Source organism: Nomascus leucogenys, chromosome 10, assembly GCF_006542625.1.
Source record: "Nomascus leucogenys isolate Asia chromosome 10, Asia_NLE_v1, whole genome shotgun sequence".
Lineage (NCBI taxonomy): Eukaryota > Metazoa > Chordata > Mammalia > Primates > Hylobatidae > Nomascus > Nomascus leucogenys.
In genome coordinates, this window is record NC_044390.1 from 33,575,901 (window position 1) to 33,596,119 (window position 20,219).

The following is a 20,219-nucleotide window of genomic DNA, read 5'->3' on the forward strand; positions in this document are numbered from 1 at the left end:
TGGCATGAACTCGGGAGGCGGAGCTTGCAGCGAGCCGAGATCGCGCCACTGCACTCCAGCCTGGGTAAGAGAGCGAGACTCCGTCTCAAAAAACAAAACAAAACAAAACATACTTTTAGTAAAATACTCTGTACCATGTCAAAACTCCTTTGGCACACAGTAAATCATAGTGAAGAACAAACATAGCAGAATTTGCCTTAGTTGAGGCTACAGTGTAAGAGAGAATACAACTTAGAAGGTAATAATAGAAAATCATAGCATTTTCCAGCAATTGACAGGATAGTAAATTTATAAAGAAATACAATAATTTCCCAGTGACTCTTAACTGTTCAGGATGCCAATGCTAAACCAGGTTGCCATACATAATTCAAAGAAAGCTAGAAAACACATTCCACATATTAAATTGAAGATGATTTTTGTTCAGAGAGCAACGAAAACATATAGTAAGGTATACATTTTTTAGATATAAGACAAAGTTCTTTTGCTTTTAGTTAAAATGATTTTTTTCATACATTCTAATGGACATATGAAAAAGATATTTACTTTTTTTCATCACTAACCCTGAGGAAGGAAGAACAAATGTGGAGTAGGCCACAAAACTCACTAGGAAGCAATCTCCTCACTTTTCCCAATTGTGAATAGCAATTAATGGGAGAAGTTCAGGATACTACACTTAGTTAGGCTCCCATACACATCAGCTTAAACTATTTAAAATAGACACAACATTTGGGCAACTAGCACAGTGGCATTTCTCTGCTTCAGCTGAGAACTATTTTAAATATCATCACTTTTATTTCTCACATTGGTTTAAACAAACAAAACAAAATAAGACAAAACGTGACATTGATTATGTAAGAACTTTCAGTTCAATATATAGTAATATGTAGGGACAATATAGCTTCATTGCTCAAGACTTCCATTCAGCAGGAAAAAAAATGCATAAGTTCTAGGAATTCTTCTCTTTCACTAGAAAGATGCTAGCTGTTACAAGGGAGTTGATGAGAGGAAAATGTGAAATCCCATTACAATGGAATATAGGAGGAACTGGCATTTCTGCTTTGCCATTACAGTTATTATTCTTAGGATGAAAGTTGGAATTGCAAATTTAGCTGGACTCACCAGTTTCAACCTGTGGAAATGAAATAAAGTTCACCCCCTGGGCCAAAAACCCCAAGCAGCAGTTGGGAGCAAGAGGGCAATAAGAACAGAAGAAAACAGATTCACTGCGTTGTTATCAAGAATGGGTTTCCCTGCTATGTGCTTTGCCTCATTTGTTGGGCTGTTGACCACCATGCCAGTGCTTTCATCCAACCCTGGAATGGAAAAAGCAGCAAGTGAGATAGAAAACCCAAATGACTTGATTTTTTTCTTTTCTTTTCTTTTTTTTTTTTTATTATACTTTAAGTTCTAGGGTACATGTACTTGATTTTAAAAAAAGAATAAAATAGGCTTTTTCCTCCAAAGGAGACAATCTTTGAAAGGTTCTAAGTGACTTGCTAAATGACTTTAATGGATCATTTATATGATGAGAGACATGGGACCCTTGATTACAAATGGCCTCTCTGAATAAATGGGTTCTCAGTAATTTTCTGTCAATACCTCTGGAATTGCTTCAGAAGCGGAAGAGAGAACATGAAAAGCAGAGAGGGCATGAAACTGGCAGGTTGGGCCTGCCTTCCTAGTGGTTCCCCTCCAAGACTGATCTATGAGGTCCTTGGGAGTAGGCATCATGTCTGTGGCCACAGTACTGTAAACGCAGGGTTGAGCATGGGGCTGGCACAAATGAGGCAAATGAAGATTTACAAAATCTCCCCTACTGCATGCATTTCTTTTCAATCCACTCAATGCAATCAGAAACTTCCCCAGTTAGAACCCAATTTAGAATAAAACCTACACTCTTTAAAAAACATGTTTACTGTCTGTGTGTGTGTAGAGTTATTGACCCTTTAGTGAGAAGTAAGATCGGATAGCTTCGTCCTTAAAATCTAAATGAGACTAACAAAATGGAGAACAAATATTCTGACTGATGGGGAGAGGGGAGGAAGGGCACATAGATTTTCTGAGGCATGAAGAGTGCTGGGAGGACTGTACTGAGAGAACCCTTCTCTAGCCTTCCAACCTCTTCCTGATGTCAGTCAAAGGAGAAACATGGTTGATGAGAGTGTGGAGCAAATACACACCTAACGGAATATGTGAGTACACTGATAGGATGGGAGAGTCCTAGAAACAAAGCACAGAAAATTTTGAGAAAAATATACTCTACCACTCTATCATATATCTTTTTTTTTTTTTTTTTTTTTGAGATGGAGTCTTGCTCTGTTGCCCAGGCTATAGTGCAGTGGCATGATCTCGGCTCACTGCAATCTCCGCCTCCCAGGTTCATGCAATTCTCCTGCCTCAGCCTCCCAAGTAGCTGGGATTACAGGCAGGTGCCACTACACCAGACAATTTTTGTATTTTTAGTAGAGATGGGGTTTCCCCTTGTTGGCCAGGCTAGTCTCGAACTCCTGACCTCAAGTGATCCGCACCCCTTGGCCTCCCAAAGTGCTGGGATTATAGATATGAGCCACCGTGCCCAGACATCTACCATATATCTTGAGTGAAGCAAAAAACTCAGGGGCAAGAATAGCAAGCATGATACCACAGTAAGAAAGTAGGTCGCGTGTATAGTCAGATTAGTACAATTACTCCTCAAATGGAATAGGAAAATGAATGGAAGGAATTGTATTAAAATGATCTGATCCCAAATGTCTTGCTTTTCTGGGTAATGGCCCACACAAAAACGTCTGTTCTCTGCACTATTGTATCTTCCCCACACAGCTTCTAATCATTGCTGTGCGGGACTAATTCTCTTTCAATTAATTTAATACAAAAGAATAAGAAAACCAAAATTGTGAAAGAGACTTTGCCCTGTCATTTCTAGTCCGTCAACACCCTGTGTCTTTGGATTTGTTTTCATTGTTGACATTTTTTCTTTCTTTTCCCTATTTCTTTAACACACCAATAAGTTGCAAGAATGAAGGAATGTTCTTACCAGTATACTGCATTGTAGCCCCTAAGTATGAGTCCACAATTGATCCTAGTAATCCAGCTAAACCACCAAATGCAATAATTGGCCACTGGGGGGCAGAAATGTCTAAATCATTCACAAAAATCAGCTGTGTGAGGAAGTATGCAATGCCCACAAAGCTACCACCAAGGAGACTGGAGACAAGGCCCACCACTGTAACTCCTCCATTGGTACCTGAAGAAGAAACATGCAGAAAATCATCTGGTTAATAATCAGCAAATACATAAAGGCAAGGACAGCAAGGTATCTGTCTAATCAAGACTAATTTAAAGAAAGTATTCTCTTTAATGCAATCTAAAGACTGTAGCTATTTAGAAAATAGTATTTTCTCCTCAGTAACTCTTGACATTTTAAGCAATGAAGCAGAATGGTTCAATGAAGCCAGACTGCCTGGTTTCAGCTTGGTTCTCCTTCTCTCTCTCTCTTTTCAGAGACAAGGTTTTGCTCTATCAACCAGGCTAGAGTACAATGGTGTGATCACAGCCTACTGCAGCCTCCAACTCCAGGCTCAAGTGATCTTCCCACCTCAGCCTCTCTAGTAGCTGGGATGACAGGCGTGAGCCACCTTGCCAGGCCCAATTCTGCTACTCTTAAGCCATGTGACTGTAGTTAATTTATCTAACTTCTTTGTGCTTTAGTTTCTTTATAAGATAGAAATAATAAAAGAACCAATTTATATGATAATTAGGAGTACTAAGTGGCTAGTAAAGCAGTTAGAATAGTGCTCTGTAGTAGTATCTAACATATGCTAGCTGTTATAATGATGATGAAGAAGAGGGGAAAAAAAGGAGGAGAAGGTGATGATGGGGGACAGGATGGGGTAGAAAGAAAAGAAGTAGACAAAGAGGAAGAGAAGCATCAGAGGGCAAAAAGAAGAAGCAGTATAGGTTGAGTATTCTCTTTACCCGAATTGCTTGGGACCAGAAGTGTTTTGGATTCAAATTTTTTCAGAGTTTGGAATATTTGCATTATATAGACTTAACAGTTGAACATCCCAAATCTGAAAATCGTAAATCCGAAATGTTCCAATGAACATTTCCTGTGAGCATCATGTCAGTGTTCAAAAAGTTTAAGATTTTGGAGCATTTTGGATTTTGGATTTTCAGATTTGAGATGCCCAACCTATGTAGTTGTTGATAATGTTGATAATGGAGAATTGAGATATATGTTAAAGCACTGATATCATAACAGGCCCTCAATAAATATTCTATTGTACCCTTTCTTTTCCTTCCCTACTGATATGTTTGCAAATCAATCTTTATGTTCCTGTATTGCTTATCTAGGTCTTGCTAACATTTCCTGCAAATATTATTTATTATTACCAATTTAATAGTTCAGAGAAATTTTCCAATTATTATTTAAAGAGACTAAATAAAGTTCTTAAAAGGCTCTAAAATACATTAAATCAAGAGGTTTTTTGGTTTTTTTAAAGACTCTCAAATCAAGACTCACCAACTGTGTCTACCAATAGGTCAAAAAGAAGAAAAAACTCACCAACTGGAACTTTCTCCCAGGTTGTTATCAGTCTTGGAGGACTTTTACTCAGAACTGGGCCAACTTCTGAAGCCCATGTATCTCCAGCAGAGCAGGCCAGTGCAGCCAAGAGAGACAAACACATCCAGGAAGCGGAGTACTGCTTGGAAAAATCGACTGGGATTTCCCCGGGGCCATTTTCTATCATGTATAGCAGGGCCAGTTCTGTGGGTACAGCTCCATTACAGAACACCTGAACCCAATTCCTTTGCCCACCTGGAAACAAACAGATGAAAAGGACAAACAAATGCTTCCTCCTTAGAAGAAAAACCATGCAGTTATAGGTGTTTATGTTTTAAAGTTTAAGAAAAGAAAAACGACGAAAAAATATTTAAAAACAGTAAAAGTGTTATGGTACATTTGCCCAGATTCTATACCATTATTAACAAATCTGGAAAAATTATGATAGACTGTAGTGCTTCTAAAATTCTGCTGTTATTTCCTATTGTTGTGAAATAAATTATAAACTCAATTTGGCTACTAAAGGAATTCTCATATAAAATTGATGTGTTTTGACAGTCTAAACAAATTCTGATTAAAAGCTTACGTTGGCCGGGCGCAGTGGCTCATGCTTGTAATCCCAGCACTTTGGGAGGCTGAGGTGGGCGGATCACGAGGTCAGGAGATCGAGACTATCCTGGCTAATACGGTGAAACCCCGTCTCTACTAAAAATACAAAAAAATTAGCCAGGCATGGTTGCAGGCGCCTGTAGTCCCAGCTACTCGGGAGGCTGAGCCGGGAGAATGGCGTGAACCCGGGAGGCGGAGCTTGCAGTGAGCCGAGATTGCGCCACTGCACTCCAGCCTGGGTGACAGAGCGAGACTGTGTCTCAAAAAAAAAAAAAAAAAGCTTATGTTAGGATTAAATGAAGTTTACTATTTGGAATAATATCAAACATAATTTTACCTTCCTTATATTCTGAATCTAGACGCTTCTTGATTTCTCCCTTCCATTTAGTGAGTTTCGAAGAAGACAAGAAAAACATCAGCAAAGAGGTAAAAAAGCTGAAATTTGCAATGGTTAGGATAAATCCAACCACTAGCCCTGAAAGAAACATATATAAACACAGAATTATATTCAATTCATACATCAATGCTGTGAAAAAAGAATGGATTTTTTCCATTATTTTTATATTACAACCTGAAATGTACATTTCTAACAATTTGCATTTTACCAATTAAGTTCTTAGCAAGCAGTAAACTGAATGCCATTTTGAGTACACATTTTTTACCATATTTTAATCTCCTTTCAAACAATGCCATATGAATGTAAGATAATATTTTAGATAATATTTTAAAAATTATCTTAATTTAAAAAAATTAGAAATACAGATGGGGTCTCACTATATTGCCCAGGCTGGTCTCAAACTCCTGGGCTCAAGCAATCTGCCCAGCATGGGCCTCCTAAAGTTCTGGGATTGCAGGAGTGAGCCACAGCACCTGGCCTTCTTCTTCTATAATAACCCTTTCCATTGCTTAGCTCAAAGTTCAGATATCATAACCAATGAGATAGTTACTCATTGACTCTTCCAGAGATACTCAATTACTGGTATTTAACTTTGGTACCTTTTAATCGAGAGTACAAGAAACAGGGTAACTTGATATAAAGTATTAATAATAATAAAGTGCTTCAGCTCTGGAGTTGAACAGTCTAGAGTTCAAACTTTGGCTCCTTCACTTACCTCTTCAAGATTAGGATAAGTTACCTAACCTCCTTAAGTCTCAATTTTGCATTTGTGAAATGACAATAATCAGAATTCTGACTTCATCGGCTTGCTGTAAAAAGTCAGGGATAATTTTTGTAATATGCTTATTATATTATCCAGGATGTAAAAGGTCCTTAATAAGTGTTACCTAATGTCATGGATACTAATAACAGCAACAGTTCCAGTGGTTAAAGCTCAACATTAATAATGATAAATATTTTAATATTGGTATCCAACCTTTAAGTTTTTTCAACTGATTTTTAAAGCATTACAAAAGTTGTATGCAACTACTGAAGGGGTAAGTCAAAACACATGGAAGTATACAAATGTTAACAATTTGTTCCACCGTCTCTAAACAAACCCAAAGTAGAAGAGCCCTACACAACCTACACTGAGATGTTATAAATGGCATCTATATCCTTTTTACTTCAACCACCTTAAAATACCACATGAAGCAATCATGTTCATGTTGGTGACAGCTTCAGATTGAGGAAATGAACAAGACAAGCTTTGAGGGAATGGTTTCTTTCATGTAGTCTAAAGATAGCTTGGAACTTCTGGCAACTCCCACCTATGTCTACATTTTAGATTAGTAACTGCTATCTCCTGTTCATATCTCTTCCACCTCTCCATCCTGCAGATCTCTAAATATCATTGATAAGGGGTTCATATATATGACAATAGGGTACTCCCAAATAATTTGAAGACTTGAGGACTGAGGTTGCCTTCTGAGCCTAAAACAGGTAAATTCTGTACCTAACAGATAGCATCAGGGGAGTACAATGACACTGTCTACAAATTTCTGACAATGGGAGTAGAGTTATACCCCAAATTCCAACCAGGGTGACCTGGGTAATCTCCAGGAGGCATAAAAGAGAAAGGCAGGACTGGAATTTCATAGTAATTTAATAAACTCAAAGCTCACCTATTGCTTCATACATATTCTATAATAATTTACTTGGCTAGTCCAGAATGTAGAAAGTGAAGGCCAAAAGAACCAGAGGTTGGCGGACTTCTTGAACCATGTCCAAGGGAGGGGAACCTTTGATTTGTGGATTTGCATAACTGTTTCTCAGACTTTGTACTCACCAAAGCAGCCTTCTCATTATAATCTGACTTCTCAAGTGGCCTGACTATAAGAATAGGGCATGCCTGAACAGTGACGTTTGTGTTCTTCTGCCTGGTAGTTCTTCTATCTGATTAATAAAGTGGCATTCTGGCTCATATAGCAATCCTTTATAACAATGAGCAACATTCAACCAGTTTTCTAGGCTCTAATCAACTCTGGGTACATGACAGAGTGAGGTTTCTACTTCAGAAAGACTGAAACCAGACCCAAAGTATAGTGACCAAAAAGAGGTCAGGCCACCCTTGTGAAACCACACAGAGCACCACCAGTGGCCTTTCCTGACAACACCCCCTCTTGCTGTGCCCTTCCACAAACACTTTGCCACAAATCCCCCTCATGTGACCCTCTCCTTATTCTGGCAATGCTCTCTCTCTCTCCAAAAGACCAGAGCCCTCCACTTCAGTGTGCAGCTTAGAGACTGAGTGTGACTGAACTCCTGCCCAATCCTCTCAACACTGAGGTATATGTTTCTGTCATGAATGGTTCTAAATACCCAGATCCTGAGGAAGTTCTGTAACTCTTACTTCTAAATCCTAGATACACTAAAGTCATGATGTAGCGAAGTAAAATTTCTTATAACTGTGTGTATTAGTCTGTTGTCACACTGCTAATAAAGACAAACCTGAAACCGGGTAATTTATAAAGAAAAGAGGTTCAACTGACTCACAGTTCCACATGGCTGGGGAGGCCTCACAATCATGGCCGAAGGCAAATGAGGAGCAAAGTCACATCTTACATAGCGGCAGGCAAGGGGGCTTGTGTAGAGGAACTCCCCTTTACAAAATCATCAGCTCTCATGAGACTTATTCACTATCATGAGAACAGCACGGGAAAGACCTGTCCCATGATTCAATTACCTTCTACCAGGTCCCTCCCTTGACATGTGGGAATTATGGGAGCTACAATTCAAGATGAGATTTGGGTAGAGGCATGGTCAAACTATATCACTGTGAATAGCAGTAGTGGAAGGAAAACAGTAATAATAACTAACATCTATAAAATATTTGTATGCCAAGTACTGTGCTAAGCATTTTACATGGATAACACTTCATGGTAATTCATTGCTATAGATACCATTATTCCTTCACATTTTATAGACAGGACAAGTACAACACAGAGTTTAAGTGACTTGCAGTCATACTCTAGGATAATATTCCCAACTACTATGATATACTTTAAATCAGCATTAGATTTTTTTTTATCCTTAAGGAAACAAAAAGTTCCAAACAGTAAGAAAAGCTGGGTGTGGCAGTGTGTGCCTGTAGTTGCTACTACCCAGGAGGCTGAGGCAGGCAGACTGCTTGAGCCCAGGAATTCAAGGCTGCACTAAGCTACAGTAGCATCACTGCACTACAGCCGGGGTGATACAGCAAGACCCTGCCTCTAAAAACAATTTTTTTGGGGGACAAGGTCTCACTCTGTCACCCAGGCTTGAGTGCAGCAGCATGATCTCGGCTCACTGCAGTCTCTGCCTCCTGGGTTCAAGCGATTCTCCTGCTTCAGCCTCCCAAGTACCTGGGATTACAGGCACCTGCCACCATGCCTGGCTAATTTTTGTATTTTTAGTAGAGACGAGGTTTCACCATGTTGCCTAGGCTGGTCTCAAACTCCTGGGCTCAAGTGATCTGCCTGCCTTGGCCTCCCTAAGTGCTGCGATTACAGGTGTGAGCCACCATACCTGGCCATAATTTTTTTTTTTTAACTAAAAAAAAAGAAAAGATTAACATTTCATAGAATGAAATAATTAGGAAAAAAGCAAAGGTTTTTAAAAATCTGACTACATCTATTCCTAATCATCTATTATGTATCTAGCACTATTCAAAGAAACATGGGACACAGAAGCATAAGATACTCTTTGTCCTCAAGGAGTTTATAATCTAGCAGATTTCCTTTATGCTCGAGCAGATGAAGTGGCATGTGATAGCACCGGGATAATTTTTAGAAACATGCATATTATATTTTTGCTACCTGACTTTAGAACTATCAGTTACTACTGAAAGTAAGTTAACGACATGCTTCCATCTACTACTACATTTGATCATTTCCAACTCTAAGGGCTGGCAGCAAATGACTTTATTAGATTTGAATCCTATTCAATAAGAATACTTCATTAAGCACTAAGAAGCCTACAACCAGAAACTTTCTAAGTGGGAATACTTCATTTAATTTTACTCTGCAAGTGTTAAGTTTCAGTTTTCTGCAGTTTTCATTGTTTTCTGCCCAGAACTGTCTCTTCATACTTCAAACCTCTCTATATACTTCTCTATTAATGCAGATGATAATAATAATCAGCATATATAATGAGGTAGGAGAGAGGTCAGAGGGGGAGAAGTAACGTGAGCAGAGGTATGGAGAAAGAAAGAAATGTTTGTGGCAATGCCAATTTAATAGTCATTCACGTATAAAAATACGGTTGAAAGCACACAATCACTAACAATGAACATTTTTGTATAGTTTACAAAGATGTGTTGCCTCACCATGATACCCTGTTTGAGCTTTACCAATAAGCCCGTAAGATATTACTATTGGAGGTATTTCATAAGAGATTAAGAAAGTGAGTCTCCTAGGAGTTATGCAGCGTGCCCAAGTTTGCACTGATAACAGGTGGCAGTGTTAGGTTTCATATCTTTTAATTCTAATCAACATAGGAGAGGAGTAGATGCCCAAGGGCTACAAGGCAGCCCTTCTAGCAGCAGGAAGGAAACAACAGTAGAGATCATAAAAGTCAGAGAAGCAGGACAATATACAGCACAGAAGCCCAAGGAAGACAGAATTTCAAGAAGGACTTGACCTTTTTTTCTATAAAAATAATAAATTCCAAGGCAAGAATGTCTGAGAGCTTTTTTTTTTTTTCTTTTTGACACAGGGTCTCACTGTGTTGCCCACGCTGACTGAAGTGGCATGATCAGCCTCCTGTGTAGTTGGGACTACAGGTGTGCACCACCACACCAGGCTAATTTTTTGATTTTTTTTTTTTTTTTTGTAGAGGTGAAGTCTCATTATATTGTCCAGGCTGGTCTCAAACTCCTGGACTCAAGTGATCCTTCCGCCTTGGCTTCCCAAAGTGCTGGGATTACAGGTGTGAGCCACCGCGACCAGCCCAGAAAGAACTTTTTTTTAGCAAAGCATAACTCCATGTTATTATATTTAAGCAGGGATTGTTCAAATTATGTTATAAATGAGTTAATACTACCAAAGTGCTAACAGCAGTGCCTGGTACATAGAAAGTGTAACATAAGCATTTGTTAAATAGATAAAACATAACCATTCCTAATACTTATTGATTATATGGTAAAATAAAATTCATATAAAAATATCAGTATGTCTAGTTAACTTTAATTCTCAATTACCCCACAAAAGGAAAAGAAATCTCACAATATAACTTAAACAATATTTCTTAATTATGAAGAGAATTGGCATGATTTTGAAGAACTCTGCCTAATAATAATAGTTATAAGCACTGAATAAATGTTGGCTATGTGTCCAGGCAATGAGGTAAGGACTTTAAATTATCGCATTTAATTCTCTCTATGCCCTAAAAATGAAATAAGGGGGAGATCCAGGCCTTGTGGAGCCCAAAGCTTATATAATTTGGGGTTCCCTCTTTAAGAAAACGAGTACAAAAGTTTTGACCTTTGCAAAATTGACAAAACCATAGGACCATGAGAGCCCATTGCTAGAGTTTATTTATTCAATTTTATGTCTCACTTCTTTTCCTATCGTTACTATTTTCTAGTCAAATGAACCTTATTATTCTTACTCTCAAATAAGCCTCTAAAATATCTGGACTTTTGCACTTGTTATTCTGTCAGCCTGGAACATGATTCTGTCAGATCTCATTGCTGGCTTCTTCAGATACCAGTGCAAAATGACCTCCTTAGAGAAAAGCACCTGACACCATTTACAGAAGAATGCACCACATCTTCCAACATACACACTTAACACTTAATTATCTTTTCATTTTTCTCATAAACTTCATCATTACCTGAACAGTTTTATATATTTTCTTATCTATCTGCCCTGAAGAATGTAAGTTCCATGAGAACTGACACCATGTTCTTTTTGTTTACAAATATATCCCAAGTTTTTAGAACAGTAGTACATACTAGTAAGTGTTCAATAAAAATTTGCTAAAAGAGGGGTCAGGTATGGTGGCTCACACCTGTAATCCCAGCACTCTGGGAGGCCCAGGCAGGTGATCACTTGAGGCCAGGAGCTTGAGACCAGCCTGGTCAACATGGCGAAACCCTATATCTAATAAAAATACCAGAAAAAATTAGCCGGGCATGGTGGCACACGTCTGTAGTCTCAACTACTCAGAGGCTGAGGCACAAGAATTGCTTGAATCCAGGAGGAGGAGGTTGCAGTGAGCCCATCATGCCACTGCACTCCAGCCTGGGAAACAGAGCAAGACTGTCTCGGGAAAAAAAAAAAAAATTGCTAAAGAATGAATACATAGCCTGTTCTCAACTCAGTTTTGGAAAATTAATCCAGAACACTAAGTTTGGACTGTTCTGTTTGAGATTACTAACAGCAATTTCCAAAAGTTATTCTCTCCAAATGTTCTATTTTACATCTAGGAGGAGTGCTCCAGTGTTTCTGCTGGTAGAAGACTAATTAATCAAACTAAAGGAGCAGAATAGTCAAGGTTCATCTATCCTATTAATCTACTTTGTATCAATCACAGAGTTTAATTTGTATGCTACACTAAAAGTGTACATCAGTTTCTGAAATTTTGACAATAGGAATGCTGAGCAAGATGTAACTTTATCATTGTCTAAAATATATAACTATGATTTGTAGTCAGTCTCATATATTCAGAATTTAGAAAACATAAATTTAAATTATATAAGCAAGCACTTATTAGTTACTGTAAACATTCAAAATAAAAACATACCTCCTAGAGCCCCACTGTGATCTAGGCTTTTCTTTTTAAGGCCATTAGAGACGATCAGAACAGGAACAACAACAGAAAACAGCCAACGCCAAGGAGAAATAGGCCGTAAGTTACCTGAAAAATTATAAAGGTGGAGCACAAATTGTGTGAAGTCTGCACAGGTTAGTTTTGGCAGTAAACTTCTGTTACTGCTTTTGGACTAAAATACTGTCATAAGTACAAACACCAAGATGAAGTCACCAAAGAAATATATAGTCATGCATCACTTAAAGATAGGGATATGTTCTGAGAAATGCATCCTTAGGTGATTTCACGGTTATGCAAACGTCAGACTGTACTTACATACACCTAGATGGTAGAGCCTACTACACACTTAAACTATATGCTATAGCCTATTGGTCCTAGGCTACAAACCTGTACAACATGTTACTGTACTGAATACTACAGGCAATTATAACAATGTATTTGTGTATCTAAACATAGAAAAAGTAGAGTAAAAATATGGTATTATAATCTTATGGGAACACATTGTATGTGTGGTCTGTCACTGACCAAAACAATGTTAGGTGGAGCACAACTGTATTTATGTTGAGACATGCATGCATATTTTCAGAGAAGCAGTCTTACTGGAGAATGGCCAAATAGGTTATGTCCAAGTTTTGAAAACCTTTTACTGCTATTTATGATAATAATGGATATCTAGATATTTAAAATGAATCTCTGATACATTTTTTTTAAGGGGGGCACATATTAAATTTCAAGGACTACCTAGAACGAACTCTTTTTGTAACAGGTTCTTACTCCTCTCTGCCTTTCAGGGGACACCTCATTCAATGGTTAGAAATTGATTATTCCAGAGGCTGCATCCAGCTCACAGATGTTTGGCTAGCAGAATGTTTTCAAGTAATTTTAGTCAATATTTAAAGATTAGGAGATATCATATAAAAATCCAGATTCTTGGCTTCTGTTTTAAAATTGGGAAGTTCTGGCCAACATGGCAGAATTGACTGAAGGTAAAGAGAGGTGCTCTCCTTTAAACAGGCCATAGCTTTCCCCTTTAAAGTTCCCAGCACTCCTGATAGGCTCCCAAACGCCAAGGAGAAGTGATTTCCTTATGGTAAAGAAAACTGTGAACCACTGCTTGTATCTATGTTTCTATCAAAAATGAGAAAATGGGCCAGGCGCGGTGGCTCATGCCTGTAATCCCAGCACTTTGGGAGGCCAAGGCAGGAGGATCCCGAGATCAGGAGTTCGAGACCAGCCTGGCCAACATGATGAAACCCTGTCTCTACTACAAATACAAAAATTAGCCAGGCATGGTGGCAGGCACCTGTAATCCCAGCTACTTGGGAGGCTGAGGCAGGAGAAACCAGAAGGCAGAGGTTGCAGTGAGCTGAGATCGTGCCACAGTACTCTAGCCTGGGCAAAAAGAGCGAAACTCCGTCTCAGAAAAATAAAGGGGAAATGAAAGACAAAGAGGCCCCAAGCATTGAACAAAAGATGAGAAATATCCTATTTCTGGAAGTGAAAACTATTACCACAGGTCTAATACACAAAAACTTACACAGATTCATTTGCATTAGGTGACTGGCCCCAGAGGGATATTTCAGTTTACAAATCCTGATTTATTCTATTTAGTTCAAGTCATAGTAAATACTGTCACTAACAAGAATCTTCTCTTATACCCCTCCCCTAAAACTATGATGCCCCACTGTGAATCATTATGAATGAACAGCACTGAGAGCTTCTGTACCCTGGAGAACCCTTTCCAACTATTCACATGTCTCTTTGCAAAAAGCCTACAGTCTGAAATGGCAATCCCTTACGATATAACCATTCTCATTCTCCTTTTCATTTTTTCCCTTGTTATAAACTGACCAGTACTTTGTTTTCATAGGAGAAGGAAGTTTGGTAAATGGAGGCTTATGCTCTAAAGCACCTTTAAAACTCTAAAGATCTGAGTCTAGAGTACCTTATATTTAAGCAATGTAGCTTTAGGCTTTAAAACGAGTCTATTCTTTTGAAGCAACCAAATGGCAGATAAGTCCTTCAGCTCTCCAAATGTAAATAGTATGCCGTCTTTAATTCTTATTATTTTTACAGAACATGTGAAACTGATAAACTACATTACTATTTGTTTTTTTTTTTTTTTTTTTTGAGACGGATTCTCGCTCTGTGGCCCAGGCTGGAATGCAGTGGCTCGATCTTGGTTCACTGCAACCTCTGCCTCCAGGGTTCAAGTGATTCTCCTGCCTCAATCTCCTGAGTAGCTGGGATTACAGCTTTTTTCTAGTTTTAGTAGAGCTGGGGTTTCACCATGTTGGCCAGGCTGGTCTTGAACTCCCAACCTCAGGTGATTTGCCCGCCTCAGCCTCCCAAAGTGCTGGGATAACAGGCATGAGCCACCGTGCCTGGCCCATTACTAATATTCTTATTCAAAATTGAAAGCATCACTGTAATTGCTTCACAAAGCTATATTCACCTCACTTATCTTTCACCAAGACAGACGGAATAGTTACATAAAATATAAAGACATTTTGAAATAGGTATAACTAGGCCAGAAGTGGTGGCCTGTATTGTCAGCACTTTGGGAGACACAGGTGGGAGGGTCACTTGAGCCTAGGGGTTTGAGACCAGCCTAGCAACACAGAGGGACCCCTATCTTATAAAAAATAAAAATTAAAAAAAAAAGAAATAGGTATAACTCGAATTATCACAACAAGCATTTATTAAAGGCACTGTTTATACTATCATGTTAGTAAGTTAAATCAGGCTATGGAAGTTAAGTAAACACAACCATTCATAACCATTCAGAGGATATGAGTTTTGGATTTCACAATGGTATGGTTTTAAATTCCACTGACTAGATTACAGAGAAACAACTTAGAACACTCAGACTTACCATAATAGGTGCTTGCAGTCATTGACATAATCCAGAAAGCTAACGAAATGCAAATGATCAGGCTCAATATAACTATATTAGTTATCATCTTTATATATCTTTTGCATATACTGTCGTTAAGATCTATCATGGAAAATAAGGATATGAGCTCCTGCGGGAGAGAATATTTAGCGTTTCGGAGAGAAAGTCATTTACGATGTGAGCAAAACACTTGTTCAGAGGCAAACATAAATCCCAACATATTCCACCGACCAAACAAGCAAAAAAATCACAAAAATTCAAACTCCTTCCGGAAATTCCTGCTGGCGGAGAGCTCCAATTCACATGGGCGTGGTCAACGCCTCACCGCAAAAGCAAAGCGCAACCCGGCCGACGGTGAGGGCGGCCTCCCGGCTGCCGGCAGCTTCAGCGCCTCACGCCGGAGCTCACATGGAAAAGAAGAAGCCGAGGCAGCCAATCCGCGGTCCCGGCGCTGGCGAGCTCCACCCACCTCCCGTCGCAACCTTCTCACGCGCGGGCGGGGTAGGCCAGCGGCTGCAAAGGGGCAGCTAGGCCACCCGAACTTGGGCAAGTCTGGGAAGCACGCCCGACGCGGCTGAACGTAGTCACGTCCCGACAGCTGCGCAAGCCGCCCTAGGGTCAGGTCCAGCTGGCCAACGCCGGGCGCCCGCGCCTCACGGCGCCCGCGCGCGCCTCTAACGCCTCCCCTGCTGTGGGCATGCGCCGCAGCCGCTTAAGAGGACGTCGCCTAGCTCACGTGGGCAGGCACTGCTGGCATCGTGGCCGGCTGTGTTTGCACTGCTTCTCGGAAACCACATTATAGGTACTAAACAATGTTGTTTAGTACCTATAATGTGCTAGACTCCTGGCTGCTAGCGAGGTAAAGTTAAACATAGTTTCTATTACTGAGCTCTCGATTGTGGAAATGTCTGTCCTCACACTCCTTATATTTAAAGTGTGTGCATTTATAAAGCCTTGTTAGCATTAAAAATCTGAATCGTGGCGGATTTCTTTTCCTTTTTTTTTTTTTTTGTGGCAGTGCCTCTCTCTGTTGCCTAGGCTGGAGTGCAGTGGCACGATCTCTGCTCACTGCAACCACCGCCTCCCAGGTTCTAAGCGATTCTCCTGCTCCAGCCTCCGGAGTAGCTGGGATTACAGGCGCCACAACCACGCCCGGCTAATTTTTATATTTTTAGTAGAGACGGGGTTTTGCCATGTTGGCCCGGCTGGTCTCGAACTCCTGACCTCAGGGGATCCACCCACCTCGGCCTCCCAAAGTGCTGGGTTTAATGGCGTGAGCTACCGCGCCCGGCCTGATTTCATGTTTTATGTGAAATTAACTTGTTTGCCTGGGTTAACAGTAATTAACTGATAATTACATAATATTTATCAATTTTTTCAGTTAATTACTGACAGTGTAAGAAGAGGAACCAAATCCATTTCAGACACCGTATGCAATTGTGTTTTAAGCCCCAAGAGTAGTTACTTAAAAAAAGCTCACATTATTTTAAATTTCAAAATACATGCCAAGACAGCTTGTAATTTTCTTTGGTAAGGCATCTAATTAAGTAGTTAACTAAGAATCAAATCTGTGAAGTAGGACTAAATAGTAGTGGGCTTCCTGTACTAGATAATATACATATATGGTCTTTATGCTGAAATTTATTATGTGCCTACTTTATTTTTGTCTTAGTCTGTTCTGCATAGGTAAGTAAATGTTTGGATTATCTTACCAACCTGACTGGCCAATATCAATGTTACCAGACTACTGGGTAAAATTATTAATAATAAAAGCTAATGTTTTGTGGTTTGCACAGTCGCATTGTTTTTGTCTCTGCTTAGACAAAATTATAAACTGGCCTTTTTTTTTTTTTTTTTGCCGTGCTTCACCACAGTCACAGAGTGACCCTGTCTGATTAGTTGGTGTTCGATAGGAAAATCATAGCCTAGTTGTGAATGTCAAGCTATCTCCCAACACTGGGGTGTAGCTGTGTCAGGTCAGTCCCTGGATGTCAGGGATGATTTTCTCATGACTATTAAATCTGGCTAAAAATGCATATTAAATAGTAGTGTCAGTGAACTGACCCTTCAGATGAATATTTTCCCTTCTATTTTTTTCAGTGACCAATTATTGATGTTTTTCTCCATAAAAGTTATTCTAGCTTAAGACCAAAATAATTTAGAGGAGTTAATATAATTAAAATACAGTAGTTCTTCCTTATATGCAATAGGCAGTTTCAGTTACCAAGAGTTAAACATGATCTTGAGGCAGGAGAATAGGGTCTGGAGGCAGGGAACCTAAGGCCGATTCATGCTGGCTTCCTAGAGCTAAATCAAAAGGAAAACCCCAACTTCCCACACCTAAGTAACAAAAGGACCCAAAGCTACTCCCTTTGCAAACCCCTCTTTTTTTTCTGCGTGGCAGATAGAAAATTGAAAGTATCTCTGCTTGGTAGCTTTCTGCAACCAATCAGACATTTGTGTAGGAGTGTAACTTTGTAACTTCGCTTCAGCCTCTAATTGGTTGTTTTTCACAACCAATCAGACTGATTGTGGGCTAGTACTTCATTTACATAAGGTGTATACCAAGTAACCAATGGGAAACCTCTAGAGGGTATTTAAACCCTAGAAAATTCTGTAAGGAGGCTCTTGAGCCCCTATGCTAAGGTGGTTCCCACCCTGTGGCATGTACTTTTGTTTTCAGTAAATCTCTGCTTTTGTTGCTTCATTCTTTCCTTGCTTTGTTTGTGTGTTTTGTCCAGTTCTTTGTTCAAAACACCAAGAACCTGGATACCTTCCACTGGTAACAATCTGAAAATATTAAAAAGAAAATTCCAGAAATATTCATAAGTTTTAAATGGCATGCCAAAGTAGCATGATGAAATCTCATGCCATCCAGCTCCATCCCACCTGGGACGTGACTCCTCCATTTATCTAGCATATCCATGCAATAGACATTACTCTCTTGTTAGTCACTTAGGAGCCATCACAGTTATCAGATGGACTGTTGCAGTATCACAGTGCCCTTATTTTAGTTCTATTAGAATATATTGTTATAATTGTTCTATTTTATTATTAGGTATTCCTCCTAATCTCTTACTGTGCCTAATTTATAAATTAAGCTTTATCATAGGTATATAGGAATTGGAAAATAATAGTATATATAGGATTTGGTATTTTCCAGGGTTTCAAGCATCCACTGAGGGTGTTGGAATGTATCTCCAAGGATAAAGGGAGTGGGGGGGGCTCTTGTATACTTTTAAAAAATCACGATTTTACTGTTAACAATTTTTATAGACTATCAATCTTAAAAATTTCAACAAAGTCTTTGTTTTTCTATTTACTTTAGATGCCATTTTCTGGCAATGGAAAATTTCTGGTTAGGCATTTCCTAAACTATATTTTTTAACTTAATAGTAGTTATTCTTTGTTATTAGTAGGCATCTCTGCCACTCAAAAGATACCTGTGATCAAATTTAAGGTTGAGAAATGTTGTCTCTACATGGGATAGTTAGAGTGCATTATTAATGACTCTAAGAAGTTAAGAAAAAAACACATTTGTTTAAATGGTTCCAACAGTTAATTGTCTTCATCAGATTTATTTCCTGTAGAAAACATGCAGTTTGAGACTTACTATAGCAATCATAGAATAAACTGAAAGTTCATTGTTGCGCTGATCTTTAAATTTCACAATATAAATACCCATTTGTGGTTAAGTGCTCTTTGATATAAAGTTTGGATTTTTCTGTGGTAGACATTTATATTCAATACCAATCACAAAAATTATCCTAATGTCAAAAAGCACTTACTGTGTGATAGGAAATTATCAGATTTTATTTACAATCCCTTTGAATTAGATTCAAAGGGATTGGTTTAGATTTTCTGAAATGTGTGAATATTTCAGTGATTTGAGTGCCAAAACACATACACCACATATGTATGTGTGGTGAAGGAGCATAATAGATGAAAATGGACATGTAGACAATTACATTATAAAAAGATGATGACTTTATCCAAGTCATATATAAACAGGACTCAAGGAGAAAAGCACTTATGTCACTTTGGTATGTTTAGGGATGGTGTCACACAAGAGAGGGGAGCATCCAAGGTAAGAATTGAAAGATGACAGAGTTTGCTCAGTGACTAAGCTAAACAAGGGCAATTTGTAAAGGTTTGTTTGGTGGTTAAAAAGAACATGAAAACGGGAAGTTCAAGAGAATGGAGAAGAGTTAGAAATAACACATTTTGGAGTGTTTGCTAAATAATTTATTAAACTGAAAATTCATCTGAGAAATAGACACCTCTTTAAAAAATTTTTTAATATAAAAATAGAGGTGAGGTCTCACTGTGTTGTCCAGACTGGTCCCAAACTCCTGGCTATAAGTGATCCTCTTGCCTTGACCTCCCAAAGTGTTGGGATTACAGGTGTGAGCCACTGCATCCAACCAATATGTGCCTTCTTGACATTAAACCCGAATATTTTGTTTTTTAAATGTAGTATAGATTTTAAAAGACTAGGGAGCAATTTAAAGATAGATGTGTTGTATTAGATTGAGCTCATTCTAAAAGGGCCTTAGGGAGAGAGTGGGGAGCAATGAGGGCAGGAATAAACAAATGGAATATTGTTTTCCAGTAACCTTGAGGACGGGCACCATGTCTGTCTGGCACATCCTAGTTTGATCAGTGTCTCTTAGTGAGTGTTAAGATAGTATTTTTGGGGCCGGGTACGGTGGCTCACACCTGTAATCCCAGCACTTTGGGAGGGCAAGGCAGGCAGATCACCTGAGGTTGGGAGTTCCAGACCAGCCTGACCAACATGGAGAAACCATGTCTCTACTAAAAATACAAAATTAGCTGGGCATAGTAGCACATGCCTGTGATCCCAGCTACTCGGGAGGCTGAGGCAGGAGAATCACTTGAACCCAGGAGGTGGAGGTTATGGTGAGCCGAGATTGCACCATTGCACCCCAGCCTGGGCAACC

General features: G+C 39.1%; 1 protein-coding gene across 1 annotated transcript; it reads right to left on the bottom strand.

The window, feature by feature from the left end:
- Positions 1-271: 271 nt before the first annotated feature.
- On the bottom strand, positions 272-15,951 carry TMEM19 (transmembrane protein 19). The gene is made up of 6 exons (XM_030819982.1): positions 15,238-15,951; positions 12,336-12,449; positions 5,511-5,648; positions 4,565-4,819; positions 3,035-3,244; positions 272-1,313 (listed from the first exon to the last, which is right to left on the bottom strand). The coding sequence occupies exons 1-6, from the start codon at positions 15,365-15,367 to the stop codon at positions 1,150-1,152; spliced, it is 1,011 nt and encodes a 336-aa protein (XP_030675842.1). The 5' UTR covers positions 15,368-15,951; the 3' UTR covers positions 272-1,149.
- Positions 15,952-20,219: the final 4,268 nt, after the last annotated feature.